The sequence below is a fragment of the Musca autumnalis genome, unplaced genomic scaffold (genome assembly GCF_047663935.1).
Source record: "Musca autumnalis isolate F117 unplaced genomic scaffold, ASM4766393v1 scaffold_5, whole genome shotgun sequence".
Classification (NCBI taxonomy): Eukaryota; Metazoa; Arthropoda; class Insecta; order Diptera; family Muscidae; genus Musca; species Musca autumnalis.
In genome coordinates, this window is record NW_027412088.1 from 60,940,450 (window position 1) to 60,960,286 (window position 19,837).

General features: G+C 37.7%; 2 protein-coding genes across 2 annotated transcripts; one reads left to right on the forward strand and one right to left on the reverse strand.

The window, feature by feature from the left end:
* The first annotated feature begins 897 nt into the window (after positions 1 to 897).
* On the forward strand, positions 898 to 1,641 carry mRpS28 (mitochondrial ribosomal protein S28). Its single transcript, XM_073989156.1, has 2 exons — positions 898 to 1,248; positions 1,306 to 1,641. Exons 1-2 carry the CDS (start codon positions 1,000 to 1,002, stop codon positions 1,600 to 1,602), a joined length of 546 nt encoding a protein of 181 aa, XP_073845257.1. The 5' UTR covers positions 898 to 999; the 3' UTR covers positions 1,603 to 1,641.
* Positions 1,642 to 9,669: 8,028 nt separating this feature from the next.
* On the reverse strand, positions 9,670 to 10,820 carry LOC141405659 (probable inactive tRNA-specific adenosine deaminase-like protein 3). The gene has a single exon (XM_073990256.1). The coding sequence runs from the start codon at positions 10,791 to 10,793 to the stop codon at positions 9,702 to 9,704; it is 1,092 nt and encodes a 363-aa protein (XP_073846357.1). The 5' UTR covers positions 10,794 to 10,820; the 3' UTR covers positions 9,670 to 9,701.
* Positions 10,821 to 19,837: the final 9,017 nt, after the last annotated feature.

Consider the following 19,837-nt stretch of genomic DNA (forward strand, 5'->3'; position numbering starts at 1 on the left):
TTACAATACAACGAAACTCAAATCACAATAATGTAAAATGCATGTATTATGTTTGTTATCAAACATTTTTAACAGAACTCTGAATGGCCGACCTACTGTAGGCCTTGCAGGCAAGTCTTGGGTTTTTGACAATCGATACATGAACTCAACTGTCCTGTCATGTGTAAAAAAAAGTAGCAAAAGTTGTGAACTGCTCTCATATCAATTTACATCAAGTAAAGGAACACTTTACGTGTAAAAAGTGGTAAAGCTAGAGCTGGCAAACCATCGATATTCCCAACATTAGATATTTTCGATATAATGTTTTAAACTATCGATTGCTACCGATATTATTGTTAAGTTCTCATCGCCATTAATTTGGAGATGAAAACGCCGGAAATGTCAACGATTTTCTTAAAATTATGCAAAAGTAGTTCACAGAAATGTAAAGGAGAATAAACAACTGCTTTTATTTTATAAAAAAATGTAAATAAAGTACATTTTATTATACCGAAAAATGTGTACGTGTGACTACGGACTTACTTTCTTACACACACATAACCGAAAATAGCGAAAATTATTGGTCTGTTCCAGAACTGCAAGAATCTACTAATTTTTACTATTTTTTTCGATAACATAAAGAAAAAAATGTTGTCGTAGTAAAAAGTAGTAGCTTCTTGCAGGTTCTGGAACTGAGCATTTATTTATTTCAATGGATTTCAGGTTAGGGGTTTTTATTCCGATAATATCGATAGGCAAAACTATCTATCGATATTAAATTATTAAATAACAATCGATATTATCGATAGTGACATCGATTTTTTGCCAGCTCTTGGTAAAGCTGAATAGAGCTTTGATGTTTGATGGTTAAAAAATTTTTCTTGGTAACCCTGTACAACGTTGGCATATGAACTCTGAACACAGCTCCAATTAGTAACAGCTGTTTTACATAACCTGCTACAGAAATATTTTAGTTTTAGAAATTTATACTTCAATCAAACGTTAAAATATTAAATAAAAATGTCCTTTCTGTATAAAGCCAGTAGATTAAATCTAAGTACATGTCTGAGACATGTTACAGCTGGTCAACGTTATTATTCTGCCGCCAACACCACCACCACAGACTCCACGGAAACAGGGGAACAAACCGCAGAGAAGAAAGGTTTTGCCAAAGCTTATGAAAGCCATACGGAGGCTCTAAAACCCAAAGAATTGCCGGTCGACAATGAAACCTTTGCCTCCCTATTGAGAAATTCGAAATTTATTGATGTGAGTAACATTTTATTCTGAGCAATTCAATTTTAAACTTTTGTTTTCATTTTTTAGATGGGTGATCCTGAGGGCAAGGTGGTAAGTGGCAAAATCTTCCATGTTGTGGGTGATGATTTGTACATTGATTTTGGATGGAAATTCCACTGTGTATGTACTAGACCCCAACGTAATGGTGATGATTATGTGCGCGGATCTCGTGTTCGTCTAAGGATTAAAGATTTGGAATTGTCTACAAAGTTTTTGGGTTCAAACAAAGATTTGACTATTTTGGAAGCAGATTGTCAATTGTTGGGCCTTATTTCATCACCTGCCCGCCAGGCTTCTATGAAGTCTGTTGTTCAAGAAGCTTAGAGAATAGAAGAAAAATAAATTGTTATTAAATAAATTGAATCATTGCCGTTACATTTTGGGTTTAGAAAGCAAGTCTGCAATTGGATAAAAGTTCAGCAAATGGACAATTTGTAAGTTAAATTTAGTTTTAAGATTTCTTATTGCATTTAGTATCTCTTTGTATTTTCTTTTTTGAATAATGCTTATTGGATTAATTATTTTGATTCCGACCTAGGTAACAGGTCGATGTCTTTTAAGTAGATGGCCACAAAAACATATATGGTAACATGGGGCGCCTTCCCACGTTTTTGTTCAAAATGTTCTTATATCGACACCGCTAAAGTTTTTTCAAATATTATTTTTGGTAAAAATTTAAGCATATCTTGACTATAAGTTTTGACGTATAAATTGTTATAATTTTATTTTTTAAATATTATTTTTGAAAATTTACAAAATGTGAAAAAAGTGGCGAAGGTCATTATGCGAAAAAGGAACATTATGCGAAAAAGGAACATGTTTTCTATTGAATAATCAAAAGTGATTCTAAAATGCACAAAAGACCTAGATTCTAGTACTTAATTGAACAAGGTACCTTGAATTTAGGTACAAAAATCATAATATTACTAAAACAAGATACGTTTAGGATAATATTTGATTTTAACTTCACATTATAGTGTGGTATATCTATGGTATGAAGAATTTATGTTAAACATGACATATTTCCAACATTCTAACCCTGAAAACATACAACTGCGTGCGTCCGATATCATACCTATGACGCAACTACCAACTTTTAAGAGATATTAGATCTTCATTAAACTCACAATTTAGCCCTTAACGGATTTTTTCTAGCACTTGTAGTTTGCGAGAAAATCGGCGCTGGCGTAGCCGCCCCACTGGCGAAGGCGCCCCATGTTACCATATTTTCCGAGGCAACCCTTCACTTAAGTTGATAACAGACATTTTCTTAAATACTCCTTCTTAACAGACCGGGGTACCTCCCCCACAATTTTGTTTTAAGAAAACGTGAAATCCAAGATATTTTTGAACGTATTGTTTAAATGTTGTTTGGAATACTATGGTAATTACTGTCTCCGGCAAGCAACGACATTTTTCAATGGTTAAAACAGAGTAATATTGATTACTTTTTTAAGCATTTGAGGACGACAAGGTGGATCTACCATCGTGGACTTCATATATCTTCGGAAGTTTCATTGGTACATGATTACATGCTAAATCATTGTCTTAATAATAAAAACTATTCTGGAGCATTCAGAGAAGATTTTTATACCCTACACCACTATGTGGGGAGGGTATTATAAGTTGGTTTTGGCCAAAAAGTTTGTAACGCATCGAAATAATGGTCGTAGACCCATACTTATATATATCAAAATGAATGTCTCGACGAGCTGAGTCGATCTGGCTATGTGTGTCCGTCCGTCTGTCCATCTAAACCTTGTAATCACGCTACAGGCCGCAATTTTGATCGGATCGTCACGAAATTTTGGATGTTGATGGAGGTCCTGGAGCGGAAGAAGCCAATTGATTTTGGTGATGGTCGGATAATATTTAGGGATCGGAAAAGGCAAAAAACTTAGGTGGATAAAAAGACAACGTTTTTTTCCAAAGCCAATATCTCAGCTTCTATATGGGGTATACCAAAAGCAAGACATGACAATGAAAGCAGAAAATATCACCTTTCCAATGATGTAAAGTAGGTGCTCGTAGGTGATCAAACAACGAAGATATCGCAATAGTAGCAAATAAAACCCCAATTTTCATTTTTGCGATTTTAATTATATTGACAAATATCACAGCTTTGGTTGAAAATTTTCCAAAAGCAAAGCATGACTAGGAAAGTAGAAGATCACGTCTTTACAGTGATGCAAACTAGGTCGGCGTAGGTAACCAAATAACGGAGATATCGCAATAGTCGGTAATACATCCCATTTTTCTATTTTTTTGGAAATCACGCTACAGGTCGTCCTGGCAGTAGAGAATTCTGATTCCCCTTTGGATGACTGCTCTGCCGAAGCCGGTCTTGCTGGCGTCAACCTCATCAGAGGTGATGGCCTCTCTCAACAGGCGTTCCACTGCAATCCAGTGCGAATCGCTGATCCTCCCATCCAGATCAGACTTGTCAATTATCGCCACCCAGAGATTCTCCGGGGCGATCACGCCTTCCCGGTTAACTGGCAACGGGGTCTTGTCCTTGGAAGTCCGTGGGTATGACATGCCTGGGTCGGCTTTACTAGCCTTCCCAGGTTGAGCCCCTTCAGACTTCCCCTGACCGGTCGTCCCTTGTGAGAGCGGTCCCATGTGGTTGCTCGGTCGACGATCCACCACCCTCTTAGCTACAGGATGCGGATCCTCAGAAGATCTGACCCTCTTGACGCATTCCTGCGCAGATGTCTTCGAGTATCCGCTCTGTTTTGAGGTCGATGGTCCATCATCCGCTACAACCCCATGGCCACTCCCACTGCCAGCACCTCTCCTCACATCTGAAGAATGAGCTCCAGTAGGTATCGATGGCTTTACAGTTGTCTGTTGTCCAGTCAACTGTAAGGTCGTCGCTCCTACTGGATCTACACCCTTCTTTACCCCGGCAGATACAGTGGCAGACACTGGCAAGACGGTCGGCATAGGCGATACCTTTGGCAACTGTCTTGCTGGTGACTGTAACTGTCCCTGCACCAACTTAGGAACGGAAGGGATCACACCAGTGTTTCCCTTACGCTCCCTCGTCTTCGGGGCCAGTGGAGTCGACCTGTCCAATCCTGCAGCGGTCGTCACAGACGCTCGCAGGGGATTGGAGCAGATTGGCAGCACTGGTTTTGGGTTTTTTCCCATGGAGGTTGCCTTTTTCTCAGCCGCAGAGCTGGAAACTGCAGCCACCACAGGAATCGGGATCTGGTCAATTGGCAGGGAGATCTTTTCAAAGTGAGGGTATTTCTTTTCGAAACGCCTCACAAATCTGATCTTCAGGCCAATTTCCCTAGATTCCGACGGGGTCACCTCGGATGGGTCTTTGCCAATAAATCTACGACAGTAGTAGATGGCTCTCCGGTAATTATACCTGTCCTTCTTCTGCCGAGATTTATTGGCTCCGGTGGAGGGAGACATGGGGGAGGCCTTTGAAGTATCCTCCTCCACAGCATCCTCAACCACGGCGTCTTGCCTGTTTAGGGTTGATTTTGGTGATGGTCGGATAATATTTAGGGGTCGGAATGGGCAAACACTTATTTGGAGAAAAGTCAACATTTTATTTCAAAGCCAATATCTCTACTCCTTTAAGAGGTATATCAAAAGCAAAACCTGGAAAGGAAAGTAGAAAATATCAACTTTACAACGGTGTAAAGCAGGTTGTCGTAGGTGGTCAAATAGCAAAGATATGGCAATAGCCGATAATGCATCCCATTTTCCGATTTTTTTGTAATCACGCTACAGGTCGCAATTTTGACCGGATGCACCGATGTAGCCAGCCCCCGAAATGATTTCAGTTCCCATAGGATATTAGCTTATGTTACACATTTCCAAATTTTTGAGTAAAATTTTAAACTGTTTTAAATTGTTCAAGAAATATGTAAATTAGTTGGAAGTATTACAGATAATTATTTTACTACATTGGTATACATATTATCCAACATATTTTAAAATAGAAAAATAATGAAAAAGTTAGGCTTTTTGATCAATTTTATGCGTAGTTCTTGTTAAGATTTAAGGTGTTGTTTAAGCGTTCAATCGGAATTTTAGGCTGACTGTAAGTGTTACTGATTTCAGAACAAAACGTTTATTTGTATTTATTGAACGTTTGTAACATATTACGTCCAATACTTTGGCTTATGAACAACATCCACAAAAAACATTTTTGCGATATTTTGTTTTTGAAATTTTTATAAGAGCAATTCAACAGTGTTTGTATATTTTCTCTAACACGTTTTTATAATGAACTATTACAAATTGTTTATTATGTTTGAAATTTGCAATAGAAAAACCATATCAACCATTTTTTATGATATAATTTCTGTTCCACCGCAGTGTCGTAAATGTCTATTGACAAAAAGATTTTTCTGTCGAATTTTGTTTTGTTCGACCTTTCGAATGTTAACAAAATCAAAATTATTGAGCTTGAGGTCAATGTTTATATTTTAGTAGCTGAACCCGGTGCGCTTCGCTACCCCGAATAAGGTAAAATATATTTTGACAAATTTATTTGTAGGCCAATTTTCGTCACTCATTCCAACTTTCATTAAAATCGGGTATATAAAGCGTGTTTGGTGCATCAAATACATGAAATCGAACGAAAATATATATGGGCGCTATATCCAAATCTGAACCGATATCAATATAATTTGGCAAATTGATTCTAGACCAAAATCCTGCACACATCCAAAATTTGGAGACATTATCTGTTACCATTCTATAGATATTTGCATAAAATCTAAATTTTTGGAGGTACCTCCGATTATGATGCTATTTGTCCGGATCAACGCGGAATTTCAGAAAATTTTATAGCCTATGTTACTTTCAGGCCATGTAATGATATACTCTGAAAATTTCAGGAAGATCAGTTCAGCGGTTTTTGAGTCCATACATCAAACAAACAAACGTACAAACATTTTTCTACTTTATATATATTGATTTATTACATATTATTTCCAATATTTCAAAATTACATTGAATTTCATCTTCAATGATTTTTTTTGTCGATTACGCTTTGTGTAAAAACAGAAGAAAACGTCATAGAAACCCACAGCAATTGTATTTTGGGAAGTACCTTCAACTTTGCGGACAGTAATATACCCAGAGTCTGTGTGAATTGAAACTTTCATCTATAGAAAGATCGAATAGCAGCTACACAGCCAAAATACTTAAACCCAAAAACTATGTATTAGGAGATTTTCAGAAATTTGTAGCCATTTTGGACGTATGAACTTGCAAACAAAATATGCGGAGGAGATATGGAGAAATGGACTGGACCGACATAGTTCATTTTGGGAGTAGATCTTATTTTGGGAGTCATTCATTTTAAAAGATATTGCGCTCACTATTCATTTCAGTTCGCCACAGTATAATTTTCAGGAAATATGGACTTGCCCATGAAAAACATAATACCGCTCTAAACACAAGGAATACCTTCAGTAAAAATTTCTAATGATCCTCAAATAGACCTTAAACTGCATTTAAACAACTATATTTAAGGTTTGTGAGGGAGGTACCCCAGTACGGCCCATTTTCGAGCAAAAACTAAGTTGGGAATATATATTACTAAATCCAAAGTTTGGACCAAATCTGTTGCTCCTTTCAAGAAAACTCGCGCATATCACTTTAGCTAAAATTCTTGAAATTTGGGTGGAAAATGCCACAAGAAGTAGACCGAAAAGCACCATCTTCGAATTTTGTATATATAAGGCTCGCTGAAATATTGCCATAAACAAAGTTTGGACCAACGCAGTATCCGGATCGAAAGTTGTCGTGCGCACTAGTCACTACACATGATTGCCTTAGGTGTTCTTTACAGCTTTGAGCCATTTTCTCTAGAAGTATAGATTTGCTCTGAAAAACTTTACTGTAGTAATAGGGCCCCGAGAACACTTGTTGCAAAAAAGCAAAGCGTTTCCAGAGAGTTCTTTTTATTTATTGATTTATTTATTTCATATTTTTACTTATAACTATTATTAGCATAAAGGAAGTGAAGCCATGACCATTGAGGTCTTAAGTTTACACAGCTTATCCAGGGAGGTCTTAAACTGCACTTCGCTGAAAATTTTTGAAATACTTTGCGGAAGTTTGCCGACCCATCTTCGAAGTTGATCAAAATATCACGAAAGCCAAATTTTGGACCGAATCGGTTGATATGTTTGAGAATTATCGTGATCTCCAGGCAGCTACCCAGACGAACGGACATAGATAAGTCGACTCCAAGTTTTCTGAAACAGATTTCTTCCAAACACACTTTGGCCCTAAAGCCATTATTTCGATGAGGCAGAAAGTATAAAGGCTGAGAGTATAAAAAATGCAGATTTTGAAAAATTGTGTTTATGGATTTTTGCTAAAAGAATGTAAACAGGTATTTGGATTTAACGACATAATTTCATTTTAAAAGAATTTAAGACTGGATTCCGGAGTTTCCCTTGTTCCTGATCAATTTATGAGAAGATCCAGGATAGGAAACCAGAATTTCTATAAGTGAAGTCCGACGAATGGACGCCAAAATTCGTCTATTGACAGATGCATTTTTGGCGACAGAATTTGTCAATTACATAACCGCGATTAGGTGCTAGAATTTCTTGACTAATGCTCAGCATTGGTTCTCGGTCTTCAGAAATTTTTTGTGATAATTAGACATCGGTTTTTTGCATATATTTGAAAATTATAATGTTAAGATAATATCTTATTATGTATTTGAAGTGTTATGATATTTCTAAGGTTTTCCGATTGTATTCGCTTTCTTTTGGTCTTACCGAACTAATATCACTGAATTTCATAACATTCACTGTAGTTGTGAATTATTTGATAAATGATACGCCCAAAAATATATGATATTATTAATAATTATATTCATTGTTTTGACCATATATTAACTGTGACATATTGTCAAAAAAGTTCTAAAAACAAGATAAAATTGGCCAAGAAGTCTTACGCCATTTGAATTAAAAAAAGTAATGAAAATTATTTCATCAGAAAAATAAGGTTTACATCTTTGCTAAATAAGACATTTTCGCTAACATGAACTTTCAATATTTTGGTTAGTTGGCCCCCCCCCCCCCCCGAAATGAAATCCTGGCTACGTCCCTGACCGGATGGTCACGAAATTTTGGGGGTTAATGGGGGTCCCAAAAAGAAAGAAGCTTATTGATTTTGATGATGGTCGGATAATATTCAGGGGTCGGAATGGGCAATCACTTATTTGGAGAAAGGTCAACGTTTTATTTCAAAGCCAATATCTCTGTTTCTTTAAGAGGTATATCAGAAGCAAAATCTGGCAAGGAAAGTAGAAAATATCACCTTTACAACGATGTAAATTAGGTTGTCATAGCTGCTCAAACAACAGAGATGTCGCAATAGTCGGTAATGCATCCCATTTTCTGATTTGTTTGTAATCACGCTACTGGTCGCAATTTTAATCGGATCGTCGGATAATATTTAGGGGTCGGAATGGGGAAAAACTCATTTGGAGACAAATTCAAAGTTTTATTCTTTGTGAATATATTGGCTTCCAGTAGGAGTATTCCAACGACAAAGCCTGTCAATGGAAGAAGAAAATATTACCTTTACATTGGTGTAAAGCAGGTTGGCGAAGGTGGTCAAACAAGGGAGATACCACAGTAGTCGGTAATTCATCCAATTCTTCCATTTTTTTGCAATCAAGCTACAGGTCGTAATTTTGATCGGATGGTCACGAAATTTTGGTTGCTTATGGGGGTCCCAGAGACAAAGAGGCATATTATTTTTGGTGGTAGTCGGTTTATATTCCCTAAAAGAAATGTTTACCAGTGAAAAGCTTATGCACAGGGGTAGTGGTGTAGGGTATCACATGGTCGGCCCCCTTCCCGACTATAGCCTTTGCTCACTTGTTTAATATGTCGAGGATTGAAATTGTTTTTGAGCCCAAAAAAAGCTTATAAAATATTACTTTTTTCATTTTTGGATTTAATGCCAACAACAGATTATTTGCCTTTGGAATTTTTCTGTTAAAAACCTTTGCAAAGTCCATGGACACGCAATTCTGGAATCACCGACCGTTTAACAGGGTTGTTGACTGCTGTTATAAAGCAATTTAGATTCCACTGGTCGATGCTTTTGTTAGCGTCCTCCTATATACAGAGGTGAGGCTTCTTAATCAATATCTTTGATCTTCATAAGAGCGATTTCTGCAATGCTGGTTGAAGAGAAAAGAATTCAATCAGTCAAATTTGGGATTTTGGGTTATTTATAAATTCCTAGCAGCAAGTGTTGGCAAGTTGGATCTCCTCTGTGGTATCCTTGGGTGGTAGGATAATTGTCCCTATCTGGCACCTTATCGAAAGTCTTTATTTTTGGTCGAGTAAGCCGACGATTCAATCCTAACAGTGAAATACTAAGCTGTGTATTTTGGACACTTGAATATATATTTATTGCTATAAATTTTCTTTATCGTTACACTTAATTTGATAGACCTCATAATGATGGTTAAGTTCAGGTACACTGTGTAGCTGGAAGCGTGTAGATAAACTTCCATTATCAGAAGGTTGTACAAAGAACACTCTTTTCGCTCGACTGTGCACTAATGCCATGGAACACATTAGGCATGGTTCCCTCAGCAAATATACATCATAACCTGTACATAGATATGGACCATATTTTGCCAAATTATCACCCTCTAGAGTCGTGACATCTTCACACTTTATTTTTTCGGTACATCTCAAACGTTCAGCACCCAACTTTATATTTCGATACTCCTCATGGTCTTCCATAAATTGTTTAAATCTTTTAGGTATACCTGTCAGAGTCTGTTCGCTGTCCTTTTCACATTCCACAAAATCTTCAATGGCGTTCAGCCGTTCATTCCATGCTCCGGAGTCTTGTGTTCGAGCCACATAATCAACCAATACCATGGGGCAATGCATTACCGGACTTTTATTGGTAAAACCAGAAGCCATTGCAACCAGGCTACGGTATCTTGGATCCACGCAAACTCCCACTGCTTCATTATTTACAACTTTACGTGAAAGATCTTGCAATAAGGATGCGATTTTTAAATGGAACTCCCTTTCGCCATCTCTAAAGTTTGTACCATCATATCTTTGTTCCATATATTTATCGGGATGGAATTTACATGGCCATATATGATGAACAGAATCGTATTGCCAACGCAATTTTGGTGCCTTCCCTGGCACTGGAGTTATTTCAATCTTTTGTAGAATATGTTCTATGATGCCGGGGTCAAGTGTTTTCTCCTCTAAGAACGTTTTTAGATGTTCCATTTCTCCAACCACTTTTTTGCTGCACAAAATAATTTTGTTATCCTTAACACGTTTCAAGTGTTGTAGTCCAGACAATGGCAATAGTGTGGCGAGCTGTTGCATTATTTTCGATATCAGTTTCTTGTCATCCACCACAGTAACATAAACTTCCAGTGATTTAATGTCTTCGGTATATTCTCGGGGTAATATGGCTTCAATTGTGGGTATATTGTCCATTTTTTGCTTCTTTTGTGGTGGCTCCGTCATATTTGGGGCAGCAGAGAGTAGTGGTCCCACGAGAAATCAAAACAATAAACAATGAATTAATCGATTATGTTGTTATCGATAATAGTTAGAAGTTCAGTAGGGTTGCATAGATTAAATTTGTTTGTATATGAGAAACAATACATTTCTCAATAGAAATTTGTTTGCTTTTGTGAGAGAGAACATCAACTTATATAAAAGTAGGCTTGCTTGATTATCTCACATTCAATCCACTTTGGTCAATTCCTTTTTATTTTTTCAATAATTTGGAGTTGATGCAACTTTAGTTCTAAATACATTGACAAGGGCGCCAGTATGTTTAGTGGGCAATAGCATAACTACTGCCCATACATTTATGGGGTTAGTTGATAACGTATCGTACGTTTTAGTGGTAGATGGAAACGAGAACAGGCGTTATGTTTGAAATTCAAAGTAATTGCGTACGAAACAATTCTCAATATATGTTCATCTGATTTGTCAGAGCGGCCAGTTGGTTGCCAAGTGAAAGTCGGATAGTTTCGGATTATGGCATCAGTAATTGTACGCTTTAGTTTTACTTTGATTCCTCTAAGCTCGAAGTATTAAGGCCTGCGTACATAAGCTGCTCTGCCTGATTGCCTTGCTTTCCTGCTTCATTTTTGACATAATAAAAATAAAAGAATAAAGAAGGCCGAGGAAATTTCGAACTGGGTTGCCCTTTTCTTTTTTATTCTTTTATCAGAAGTAAGCAAGGTAAGCAGGCAAGGCAGCTTATGTACGCAGGCCTTTACTGTCGCCCGGCTATGCATGGTGCTCTTGAATCAAATTTAAATGGAAGGTGCTTACACCTGGGAAGTTTTTGCAGATTCTGAAACTACAATGTTCATAGATGAGAAAAAAAATCGCCGGAGCGCTTTTTAAATTAATCGGGATTCAAGTTGAAATTTTTAGGGGTTAATTAGCTTTTCACAATTTTGCTTAGAAGCCGCAAGTCCTATCAAAATGAGACTGAAGAAAATGTTGTAGCTGTGAAAATTCTCTACAATATTGACATTTACGGTATTATTAGGTTTTACCATTTTTGAGATATTGAAGTTCAATTTGGGACAATGCACTGACTGTATCGCCCCCTTATAAAACAATGTCATGAAGGGTGCGCCTTAACTAACTTTTAATGAAAACCGCTTACACAGGGGAAGTTTTTGTGAATTCTGAAACAGCAATGTTCATAGGTGAAAAAAAATCTGAAAATAAGAAAAAATCGGTGTAGGGATTTTTAAATAAATCGCGGTCAAAATTCACATTTTTAGGTTTTCACGATTTTGCTTGGAAACCGCAAGTCCAATCGAAATGGAGCTAAAGAAAATGTTGTAGCTGGCTTGACGTTTATGATTTGTTCTCATGCTGTACCATTTTTGAGATAAAGAAGCTCAGTTTCCATTTTTAGGCTGTGAAAATTCTCTACAAGACTAGCTTATGTAATTTTTCCTAGGTTGTACCATTTTTTTAGATATATAAGTTTAAGTTGGGAAATTGCAGTCATGGCATTTTTTATAAGGAGACGATACAGGATTGAACTGAATTTGAATTGTCCCAATTTCAACTTCTATATCTCAAAAGTTGTAAAACCTACGAAAATATTATTAAGGTCAATCTAGTAGAGAATTTTGATAGCTACAGCATATTCCTTATTCCCGTTTTGATAGCACTTGCGGTTTCCAAGCAAAATCGCAAAAACTTAAACAACCCCTAAAAATGTAAACTTGAATAACGTTTTTTTTAAAAAGCGCTGCTCTTCAACGATTTTGGAAGAGTAGTCTCTTTATCATAGGTTCTATAATTGTTACTACAAGGGATCTCAATGCTGTCTGGAGGGAATGTAATGCAAGGGTAGGTAAAGGGAAGAGATCTAATGCGGTGTAGTACTCTTCGCTTCACCCTGACACTCACGGGGTGCTTGACAAACTGTCGATTAAGATAACTTGCACACCACTTCGGATCAGTGAGCGTAACGTCGCCGAACGTACTGATGTCCTATCTTCCTTCTTTCCAATATTCGAGAGTGACTTAATCGGCTTCAATGTTGCAACTCCTCCGATGATTAGCCACTAGTTCTGTCACGGCATGTTTTGATGCAGTTCAAACGGAGTCGTGAAAAAGGCACTCCAGTCCTCTCATTTTAACCGCATTTGGATGCAATCCAAAGAATCACATCCACTTGTCACATTTTAACAACATCCGGATGCAGTTCAGCGGAGCCGTGAAAAAGGCACTCCGTTCGCTACATTTTATTAGCAGTTGTTAGAGATCCCTACATGTACATAAATCAGTTTGTACATCTCCACAGGCGTGTTAACATTTCCAAACATTTGTTAATACAAACTAAATAATATTTAATTTGTGAACATTTTTCCGGTAACTCACGAGAAGAAAATTTCCGAATGGAGTGCTGTTGGAGTACATGTCGAAATCTTAACTGGTGATGGGAAGACAACCCATTTAGCAGATGAAGCAAAACAGTTCAGCTTGGATTAAATGGAGAGCGGAGGAAACACGCATGTTTGCGATTGAATTCAATGGAGAATTTTCATAATTTGTGTTAATGTAATAAAGTTCTTAACATTTTTGTTTCACACAAATAATAAGTGCATTTTATTTGTTCTGGGATATTTTGTAATGGCTTGCACAGTTTCCGCAGAATGCCTGTATCAAAACACGTGCTTTGGACTGCCTCCTATTCTACCTGTGGTGTATTTCAATAGTTATTTCAAACACATGACAACACTGATTCTATGTTATGCTTTTTCTATTCTATCAATGTATCTTTTGTACTAATTAACTATTCGCTACATTTTTAGTAACAGCCATTTCTATCAACCAGATCAAACCGTTCGACTCCATTGTTAATCTTTTATATCTTTGTTACTTATTTATTAAATAAAGCATTATTATTTGAACATTATTCAACGCGTGCTCATTTTCAATCTAAATACACAACACTACCGCAAAGGGTTAGTTGGAATGCAATGCCAAAGGGTCAGTTAAAATGCAGTGCCAGAGGGTCAGTTAAAATGCAGTGCCAAAGGGTCAGTTAAAATGCAGTGCAATGGAGTGCCTCTTGAGTGAAAATGCATAATTTGATGCACTTCCAGCTCACTTGTACATATCATTTAACTGCCTCTTTGGAGGCAAACTTTTTGCTGGGAAACTATTGACTCCATCTCTAACGGAGATGGAATTCACACCGTCAAGCCAGCAACTATGTTGGTGATCGTTTTTATTTTGGGAGCGGTATGTCCCGGAATGCCTGTTCTGGATTTTTTTTTTGTCCGTGCCGAGATAGAAGGTGATCTCGGACCATGGTTTTGCATCGTCTGTCAACGTCTCATCCAACATAGGTCGGTGTCGCCGAGATGCAACTCCTGTCGTGGATGGGTGCATTTCAGGAACTGTTCAGGACTGACCTTCCTGAGGGAGTATTACGATAGGGATGTTGCTTCGTACTGCGCAATCGTGATCCCAATTGAGTCTTTGTCATCGTCGTTGGATTATGAAATTCCCCCGCAATATTACCAACAGCAGTACCAGCCGCAGTCGTTAACACCGCGTGTTGCTGTTCCAGTTCCTGAGAATGTGACATTTCTGCAGTTTAACTGCGATGGTCTTCACTCAAGATCATTGAGATCTTTATGAATCGAAGAAATATATGTAAATGTCGCGGCGATTCAGGAAACGAAGCTGAACAACACTTGCAGCCTTCGGAGTTGTGATGGATACAACGTTCTTCGCTTGGATCGTACGAGAAGTGTGCTTCGTGGACTTGCAATCCTATTGCACCAGTCTGTCCAATAAAGACCTATCACGCTTAAGCTTGACTCTAGCGACCTATACTTGGAGGGTATAATAGAGCTGGCAAAAAATCGATGGCGCCATCGATAACATCGATTATTTTTTAAAAATTCAATATCGATAGATAGTTTTGCCTATCGATATTATCGGATAAAAAAGAAAAACGCTAACCTAAAATTTATTGAAATAAATATAAATTTAGAGGCTTTTCGGTTTGATGGAAGTGAGAAAGTAAGTCCGTAGTCACACGTACAAATTTTTCAGAAGAATAGAATGTATTTTAGGATATTTTTATTTAATAAAAGCAATTGTTTTTTCGCCTTTATATTTATGTTTTTATGTGTAAAATGTCAAAAAGCAGCATAGACATTTCCGCCATTTTCATTTCCAAATTAATGTTATTGACAAATTAACGATAATATCGATAGCAATCGATTTTGTGAAATGAAATATCGAAAATATCTAATGTTGGAAGTGTGAAACCGAATTAATACCCAGCAAAAATTCGGATCCGTTAGTCATTATGTAACCCATTACAAAGTAATGTAAACAAAAATAACTACTTATAAAACTCCTTATTCAGTTATGAGTACGGTGGCACAGTTCGTGTGTGTCTGACTACAAATCCGAGGGTTGTGTGTTCAACGCTGAATGTGTAGAAGTGTTCTTCCACCCGAAGAGGAACCATCACAATTTACGATGGGTGATGTTGCAGATGTTATCCAAGGCTCAAAATCATCCAAAGCGCTTGGACTTGACGGAATTTCACTGGTGATGCTAAAACAGCTGGATGACCCGGGAGTCGAGTATTTAAGCGAGGTCCTCAAGCTATCGCTAGATACCATAATAGTTCCCGAAGCCTGGAAGATTGGCAGGGTGGTCCCGTTGATGAAACCTGGCAAGGATGCCAGCGAAGGTGAATCATACAGGCCGATCTCACTTCTATCACCAGTAGCAAATATACTTGAAACGTTACTCCTTCCCAGCATCAGAGAGTGTTATCAATTTGTGGATCATAAACACAGGAAGCAGCATAGGACCACAACAGCACTGCACGCCATTTATATATATTTTAGCCGAGGACTCAACCAGGACAAACCGTGCCAAAGAACAGTTATGGTAGCATTGAATCTGACCAAAGTTTTTGAACTGTTCGAGGATGTAGAGAACACTATCCTTGTCTGAAACGCTGAGTCAACAACTATTTGTGTTGTCACCAGTCATACGTGGAATTCAGAAACAAGAAGTCCACACCCCGTAGAGTGATGCAGAGAGTTCTCCAAGGAGGGGTGATATCTCCGGAACCGGCGTCAAGTCCCACCGTTGATACCATTTGTGTCAGGCTAAACGCCTATCTCATTGATCTTGTTGAGTTTTTCCATGCGAGGAATATGAAAACATCCACGACTATGTTAATAGCCACACTGTTCACTACAGGGACGGCGTAAATGAAGCTCCCACTGAATGTGCAGGTCGATGGTTGGATAATTCCGACCCAAAGTCCTGGTGTTCACATTCGATAGCATGTAAAAGTCGTCCGCGAATGCCACAGCTATCTGCTATAAAATGAGAAGTAGGAACAAGGTCCTCAAGTCGCTATCCCGCATCACTTGGGGTGCGAATAAAGATACCTTAGTAAGCTATACGGCGCCAGTGTGGTCTGCGAAATAAGTGATAAGCAATGGAAAAACCTCCAAACCTGCCAGAATGCAGCCCTGAGAACATCAGCAGGGTGTCTTCTCATGTCTTCAGTGGATCATTTGCCTGAGGAGCCTAAGATCTTGCCAGTGTGTCGGCACAACAGGATGTTGTCGATGCAATATTTCCTTGGATTCAATTCAGGGAGGATCGTCGTGATCTGGAGGTCCAGAGATACAAAAGAGAACCTCTAGAACAAAGAGGTTATAAGGCATGTTTGAGAGATATTCACATTGATGCAGTCGCTGAGGCTTTAGGAGCCTATTGTGTCCTCGAAGATCAACCAATATCCCTGGCAGCGGAATCCTAGGAGTAACTGAAGCTTGTGTACCAAATAAAAAAGCAATATCTTAAATATTGCTTGCTGTATCTTAATTTCAACAGACGGGTGGACGTGATTATGGTTATATACTATATACGGTATCCGACAAATATTTCGATATGTTACAAATGGAATGACAAATTTAATTATACCCCACACAAATATATACGATTTTGCAACATTCTTCAGCTTTCATAGATATGAATAATATTTTGTTGTTGTTGTTGTTTTTTACTGTATAAAATTTTTTTTTTCTTAGAAATTTAAATTTTGAATTTTCCATCCCTGGGCACCGGTCCGCATAATACTGCACCATTTCAACTGCCCATCCAACCCAACTCACCTCCACTCTCACTTTGGACTAATCCTATCCATGTGGCGTCCTTTCTGAACTTAGAGTTGAAGGCAGAGCCGAATCAATAAAATGAAGACGTACACATATGAACGTTTAGAAGCTGCTACAACAACAACAGCAATGTATATATGACACTCGAATAAAACCATAAATCACAGCGATATATTCTTCGCACCGCGTCGGGTTAGTAGAATTTGTTCACTTGAAGAAAAATCTTCGCTTGATACATCATTCTCTGGTTTTACAACCCCTGGACGATTAATTCTCCTCATATAGAATACTGTGATCCATCGCTGTATAAAACTTATTTTACATTTAACGTGTTTTATAAAACATACATCATACAACAGGTCTGTTCGATAACCCAAAAATTTGTGCAAATTTTTACAAACTTTTACAAAATGCTGTTTGATAAAAAAATTGTTCAGTGAAAGAGAACTGAGAAGTACTTAAAAGTAGTTGCAAGAACTTGCAAATACTTTTAATTGCGAAGTTATCAAACAGGCCTAATATCTGTTAAATAAATGAAGTAAACTCCTTTAAAATGTAAGTGTAAAATGCGTTTAAGATCTGTGGACCTCATATAGTAACACCAGTTCTAGAATTCATTGCATTAACCTACATAGCGGCGAGAAAACTTAAAATTTTATATAAAAATGATATTTTTGAGACTATTCAAGCATTTTTTAAAAAATTACTTTTTTCTCTAAAAAGTGCAGTTATCCTGCAATCTGGCATTCTTTTTAAGGTCCCGAAAACTTTGAAGGGTAATATACATGTATGTATGTAGGTGTATTCTTCCATGCAAATACCTTGGCTTTTGCAAGTCCTTGCAAATACTTGCAACTACTTCTCATTTCTCGTTTACTGAACAAGATTGTTATCGAACAGCATTTTGTAAAAGTTAATTTTTCATCAAAAATTACAAAAAAATCTATTTTTTAAATTGCTTGCGTTTTAGGCCGATTGCGTGGAAATGCATAGGCCAAATAAAGCTTTATGAGCATGGAATGACACATAACAGACAATACTATAAGAAAATGCAAAAAGAAAAAAACACAAATATGTGCGAAAATGTCCAAGTTTTACGTAAATTTTTGGAACCATTTTTGGTGGGTTAACTAAGGTGAAATGTGAACCAATGTGCCTTTGATGTTCGAAACCGTCATGGTTTAGGAGAATATTTGATTGCTTGAGTGGAGAATAGCGAGGAATCCTACCAACATAATCTGTTCACCGATGTCAACAACACCTTTTCCAAAAATCATGGTCTCATTCGTTTGTTTTTTTTACAGGAAAAAAAATGTTGCCTATCTCTCGTGCTACAGAGTGTTCTTCAAAGGATAAGAACATTTGCTTTAGCGGGCGGTTGAGTGTGTCTCAAGAAATTTCGTTTAAGTACAAATCCTCAATTCTTTAAACGAAGTAACGAAAAAACCACACAAAGTTTGTCTTTCAAACAAAGAATATCACACACGCACGAATACACACAATCACAGTGTGTTCTTTTAAGCAGATTTTTTTACAAAAATTAATCCCTTAATACCCGTTTTCACGCCCCATTATAGAGTAGCACTCCCCTCCTACTTCGCTGTTGCACCATAACACAACACCGAGAATTAGAACAGCAACCAACATCCATTCACACGCACACACTCCTCGGCACCATATTTTCTTATAAGTAGCAGTGCCACTTGTTGATTATAATTTATTAACGTATTTATTCCCCACGAATGTCACGAACGAAACAAACGACAGCTAAACCTTCCTCAACCAACATCGAACAGAAATGTTTCTTTGGTTTGGAGTGTTGTTTGTTGTTAATGGGAAGAAAGGACGCTTGCTTCAAGTGGCAAGTTAATCTAAGTTATGATGTAAATACAACATGTTCGAAAGGCATCGGTTGCGACTATTATTTGGTTGTCAGTGTTTTGAGGTTGAAAGCAGAGTGGTAGTGAAAATGGGGATCTCATTTGAAATTGTATTGCGATAATACAACCACTAGGCGCCACAAAAATTTCAATACGATCCGAGATGTGACCCTTAACTGGATTAAAGCGCAAAAGTGTAGAACTTTAGCAGAAGAGGTAACTGAAGAAAAGGACCGGCGGGCTATCTTGGAACTAGATCACATTTTGGCCGTCATTTCTTTTTGTGCCCTAGCCATTTTAGTTGGTCGTCGTATAATTATTAAGAGCTTTTGGGCCACTATGTCGGGAAGCATGGACTTGCTCACAAAAAATTAAGAATTAATCAGAATTAAGAAACAGAAGGACTACCTTGGATGAAAAATTCAAAACTATCCTCGAACAGCCCATAAACTTTATATAAGTGAGATTTTTGTGAGGTAGTCTATCATCGAATTTGATTTAAAGTTTCTCGTTACAATGGGAAAAGTTTAAACCTATGTCAGTCACCCCTTCCGATGGTTATTGTTCCCACCATCAATTCTAGCTGGCTACCGTAGGATTTTTTTTAGTTTCCCGTTCATTATGTCAGGAAGTATGGACTTGCTCACACAAAATATTTCATCGTTGTAGCCAATCACGCGTACTACCTTCAATCCCACGGCAGCGGGTTCTTTCGTACCAGATTGACCTGAAACCATAGTGTCTCGGCCAGCGGCTGCCAACCCAGCATCATACCTATGCTTCTACGTAGGTTTCCATGCAGCTACAACAACAAGTACTACCTTCGATGAAACATTCATAACAATTTTCGAACAGTCCTTAAGCGAAACTTTTGAACTGTTGTGAAGGAGGTACACAAAGATGATGTCTGATATAGACCTTCTTGGAAATTGCAAAGACGCCACCTGAATAGCATTAGTCCATAATGAAACAG